General features: G+C 36.9%; 1 protein-coding gene across 1 annotated transcript; it reads right to left on the bottom strand.

Annotated features, from left to right (window-relative positions):
* Window positions 1-613: 613 nt before the first annotated feature.
* LOC109212595 lies at window positions 614-2,332 on the bottom strand. Its single transcript, XM_019376244.1, has 5 exons — window positions 2,239-2,332; window positions 2,078-2,149; window positions 1,357-1,640; window positions 883-1,270; window positions 614-732 (listed from the first exon to the last, which is right to left on the bottom strand). The coding sequence occupies exons 1-5, from the start codon at window positions 2,330-2,332 to the stop codon at window positions 614-616; spliced, it is 957 nt and encodes a 318-aa protein (XP_019231789.1).
* Window positions 2,333-5,291: the final 2,959 nt, after the last annotated feature.

The raw sequence follows: 5,291 nt of genomic DNA, 5'->3' as shown, positions 1-5,291 counted from the left end.
TTTACTATGGCATGTGATTCAACTACACTAATATTAGTGTAGTATAATCCGGAGGAAAATGCAGGAAGCTTTTCAAGCACATACTTCTTTTCCGCTTTTATTGTAGTAATATAAAGGTATTCAACCTTTCCTTCATTGGTAGTCTCAATATGATAGCCATTTTGGCGAATATCTTTGAAACTCAACAAGTTTCTTTGAGACCTACTACGATATAATGCATCATTAACAGCCAATATAGTTCCTCCTGGTAGTAATATAGTAGCTCTTCCAGAGCCCTCAATTAATTTTGTACTACCAGATATTGTAACTATATTGGCTTCTTTCATAATTAAATAAGAGAAATATCTCTTATCTTTTAATATGGTGTGCGTCGTAGCACTAGCCAGAAGACATATTTCTTCTTTATTATTCATACGGTCAACTGAAGTCTGGGAAGTTTTCATATTCTTTAAGAAGAAAAAAAAATACATCATAAGTAATATTGAAAATTTTAAGAACAAAAGAAACTACATTTATGAAATTAAATACCAACAACATAAAAAGTTTTATTCAAAATATGAACTTCATAAAAAGAAATACATTTATTCTTATAATTTTTCCCAATAATAAGTCTTCAGTTATGATACTCAAAGAAGTCTCCAGCTTCTAAATGAGTAATATCTGCAAGACCTTCAAAAATATCATCTTTATAGGCAAGGTTTGCTTCAGCTTTATCATGATTATTCATAGGGCCTGCCTCAACATCATTTTGAAAAGTCAAGTGAGTCTCAACTTTATTTTGTTTTCCTTTTATAGATGCTTGATAAAGTTTGACAAAATATTCAGGTGTACGATAAATTCGTGCTCAATGATTTTTCATTCCACATCGGTGGCAAACATTACCTTTGCCTTTTGAAGGATTACTCTGAGAACCCTTATTGTTCTCTTGTTTATAACGACCACCACCATGGCGATTATTATTTCGCCCCTTGCCACGCCCACGTATATTTATACGGCCACGATAATTATTTTGTCTTTTTTTTTCAGACTTTGGATCAATCATTCTCAGATTCGCTTCTAGAAATGGAGCTGATCCAGTGGGGCGGGCTTCATGATTTTTCATTAAAAGGGCATCATGTTGTTCGGCCACCAAAATGCATGAAATTAACTCAGAATATTTCTTAAAGCCCTTTTCACGGTATTGCTGCTGTAATACCATATTTGAGGCATGAAAAGTGGAAAGAGTCTTTTCCAGCATGTTTCCCCACATAATTTTAGTTGGGAAATTATTCTATATACAGCAGAATTATATTCACTTATGGTCTTATAATCTTGTAGTCCTAAGTGCATCCACTCACGACGAGCTCTTGGCAATACCGTGGCCTTTAGGTGGTCATATCGTTCCTTTAAACTAGTCCATAATTGAAATGAATCTTTCAAGGTTAAATATTCACTTTTTAACCCTTCATCGAGATGATGGCGAAGGAAAATCATGGCTTTCGCTTTATGCTGACTTGATGCTTCATTTCCTTCTTTAATAGTGTCACCAAGACCTTTAGCGTCAAGGTGAATTTCAGCATCAAGTACCCATGGCAAATAGTTATTTCCAGAGATGTCAAGTGCCATAAATTCAAGCTTTGACAAATTCGACATAATGAAAACTATCATAGAAATAAGTGAATTAGAATGACAAGAATTATTATCAATGAAAAATTCAGTGCAGTACATAATCGTGTATTAATATTCTATATGTATATTTATCAAATAAATAAGGGAAAAGGGTCAAAATTGTCCCTCTACTATTGTTTATTGGTTACTTATGCCACCCGTTATACTTTTCGGCCATTCTCGTCCCTACCGTTAACAAAGTTTACAAAATTACCCCTAACCCTAACGTCCCCCCACTGTGGCAGCTGACCCCATCAATTTTATCCATGTCAGCTGCCACGTCATCGACCCCACCAAATTAAAACCCTAACATAAACGACCCCACTCCTTACCTCTCCACCATTTCTCTCATCTTCTCTCCCTCACCTCATACCAAAATCGCCGAAAACCATGGCATTTCGCCGGAAAATTTTCAGCGGGCAGAACTAACCTCCACGGTGCTGGCGAGTTGACTTCGTCTCCTTTCTCCTTCTTCTTGTTTCGTCATTCAAACAGTAACCCCCTTCTCCGACAAGAAATTCAAATCAACTCACACAGACAAAAATTGTCGATAAGATTAAAAGCCATCAAAGTATTACTACCGTAGCTTACTCAATGCAGCCATGTCAGATCTTGTTGGCAAACACCCATCATCACCATCTGCCGTCACTCCAACCTTCTTCTCTATTGCCTCCTCACCACCCATATCTCCTTTTGACCACCTAAAATGATGAACCACCATTTTATTCACTTTCAGGGCTCCATCATTTTAGACAGTTAGGCTCACCTCTAGCACTACCTTAATCTTCAAAAAAGGGGAAAAACCACTGCTTCCTTTTCACCATAACCACCACCACTATTCTGCCCTTCACCGCCTAATGTAAACACAGTTAGACCAAAATCTTTCATTCTCATTCATCTTCAACCCACATGAGAGAAACTTGACCACCCTTTTCATAAATCCCCAAATCCATAGACGAGAACACTGTTAATATCCTTTGATCTTGTAGGCTTTTAAATAAACTCTGAATTTGAATCCAACGCAAATCAAATTTCCGCAAATTTTGATACATTGAAGCATTTAAATTGTATAATTTTGTAGCACTAAAAATATTGGAAGAATTAGAAACAAACGGTGAACAATACCATATCCACTATAATTTTCTGCTATCTCATTTCTCGCTTGAATATGAGAAAAAAATTAACATTCATTAATGTTCAATTTTATTTATGTTGCATAAATTTTTATGGGTGGTTCTTTATTGTTTTGCTGTGGATGAGAATATGAAAAAAAATGGAGGAGATACGGTGGGGGGTTTATGTGAAGAAGGTGGGTTTGTCAATTGATGGTGGGGGTCGTTTATGTTAGGGTTTTAATTTGGTGGGGTCGATGACATGGCAGCTGACATGGATAAAATTGATGGGGTCAGCTGCCACAATGGAGGGACGTTAGGGTTAGGGGTAATTTTGCAAACTTTGTTAACGGTAGGGACGAGAATGGCCGAAAAGTATAACGGGTGGCACAAGAACCAATAATAAATAGTAGAGGGGCAATTTTGGACCCTTTTCCAATAAATAATTATGTGCAGTGGGATGATAAATTAGTGTTTAAATATTACCCGACCAAAAACTTTGAAATGTAAGTTATTTCATGAATATAGTGAATTATATATCTATCATAATTTTGTCTACTTAGAATGCGTTTCAATAAGCTAAGTAGGCATAAAACTAGATGATATCAATTCTGACAAGTTTCAACATTCAATGCGATACATCTAATAGTTAAGTCGTTAATTTTAAAGTCATTAATTAGTTTGTACACTTAGGTGATAAATTTATTGAATACACATTTAAACCTTTTGAAAATTTTGCAAGAATTCCTTCTAAATGCATATTCTGTTAGAATATTTGGACGTCGGCTTAATTAGTCTAATTATTTTAATTCAATTTTAATACTTATGTATTTATGTGTATGATTAAACTTCTTCACAGTTTATATAATGAAATAACAATTTAATTGGAACTTATTGTTTCCATACCAATGCAATTATTATAATTGTAACGACCCGACCGGTCGTTTTGCCTTTTCGAACCCCGTACCCCTAAATAAAGCCTCCCATACTTGCTTTAACTAATTTACAACTTGCGGGGGCGATTGGTTCGGGGATTGGAAGGGTTTTGAGTAAAAAATATGCCCATTTGCTTCTTTAGGATTTCTTAAAAAGATCAAGTTTGACTTCGGTCAACACTTTGGGAAAACGGGTCCGATTCGTGATTTGGCAATTTCTGAGGGTCCGTGGGAAAATATTGGACCTGGGCGTATGTCCGGAATCGAATTCCGAGGTCCCTAGCCCGAGTAATGAATTTTTATCTAAAATTGTTTGATTGAAGCTTTAAGGAATTAAAGAAGCTAAGTAATCATTGATTCCCTAAGTATCGGGCTCGGTTTTTTGTCCCGAAGCTTGGTACAGGTCCGTAATGTCGTTTAAGACTTGCCCGTAAAATTTGGTGTCAATCCGAGTAGACCAAAGTGTGTGCCAGAATCTGGTGTCACAAGCTACGGGCAACTAGTAGAATATACAACCCAAAAGAATACCACACTACCCTACTGTCTGGATCAGAATAGACAGAATATAACAATACAAAAGAAAGACTTCTTTGGCTGCGGATCGACATGGAAGGAAAGCAGCTCACCGTAGAAGTCCCAAGTCTGCTCACGAATGCGCACCGGAGAAATAACCGGATCCACCTGCCTCAGACCCTATACATTTAAGTACAGAAGCGTAGCATGAGTACATAAACAATATGTACCCAGTGAGTATCCCGCCTAATCTCGAAGAAGTAGAGACGAGAGGTCGACTTGATACTCACTAGGGTCAAGATAATATAATATAATTGTGCTATTCTAAGCATGAAAGTCACCAATATTCAACAAGTTATAACAAAGAGCAGTAATCATATTCTTGTCCTTACTTCAGTTTCCATTTTACATTTTCAATTTCTAAGCAAGTAGGCATGTCATGTTCAAGTATCAGCATATCTATACATATCATATGCAATCACATCGAGGTCGACGGCCCGCTCCAACAGAATTAAAAAAATGTGCATTGCCGAGGGTCGAACGGCACGAACCATAGATGCATCTATTCTCACCGAGGCGATCGACCCGATCCATAAATATCAAGAATGCACACGAAGGTTCATACACATACCAGGAAGCTCTTACCAAAGTTTAACAAGTTCATATGTTCACTTCATATTTCCTTTAAGTCTGTAGCATATCATGAATAATCATAGTGGCAATTTAAATAAGAGATACTTCCAAATTAGGCATGATGTGGGTCCTAAACTACCCATACAATAAATATCATAGTAGCTACGCACGGACTCTCGTCACCTAGTACGTACGTAGCCCCCGCATTTAGCAACAATTATTCAGTTATTACCCTATGGGGACAATTCCCTCTTACAAGGTTAGAAAGGAGACTCACCTCGCTCCAAAGCGTGCTCCCAATATCAAGAACAAGCCCAAGCTCTTAATTCGAAGCCGAACGATCGCAAACTAGTTAAAATAGGTAAGAACTAGTCAATAAAGGCTTAAAAGACCGAATTCTAACTATTTAAGTAATTTCCCAACCTTTCCCGCAAGTTTCCTAAATTCCGAC

Source organism: Nicotiana attenuata, unplaced genomic scaffold (assembly GCF_001879085.1).
Source record: "Nicotiana attenuata strain UT unplaced genomic scaffold, NIATTr2, whole genome shotgun sequence".
Classification (NCBI taxonomy): Eukaryota; Viridiplantae; Streptophyta; class Magnoliopsida; order Solanales; family Solanaceae; genus Nicotiana; species Nicotiana attenuata.
Note: the sequence above shows the minus strand (reverse complement) of the source record. Positions and strands in the feature narration are given on the sequence as shown.

Excerpts from the sequence above, each read along its gene's own strand:
- LOC109212595 (XM_019376244.1), bottom strand. The coding sequence starts at position 2,332 with ATGGGTGGTGAGGAGGCAATAGAGAAGAAGGTTGGAGTGACGGCAGAT. Across the intron at positions 1,641-2,077 it reads AACTCGCCAGCACCGTGGAG|TTTTCATTATGTCGAATTTG; the intron begins GTTAGTTCTGCC and ends TTTCTATGATAG. Across the intron at positions 1,271-1,356 it reads ATGACCACCTAAAGGCCACG|AATAATTTCCCAACTAAAAT; the intron begins GTATTGCCAAGA and ends TGCTGTATATAG.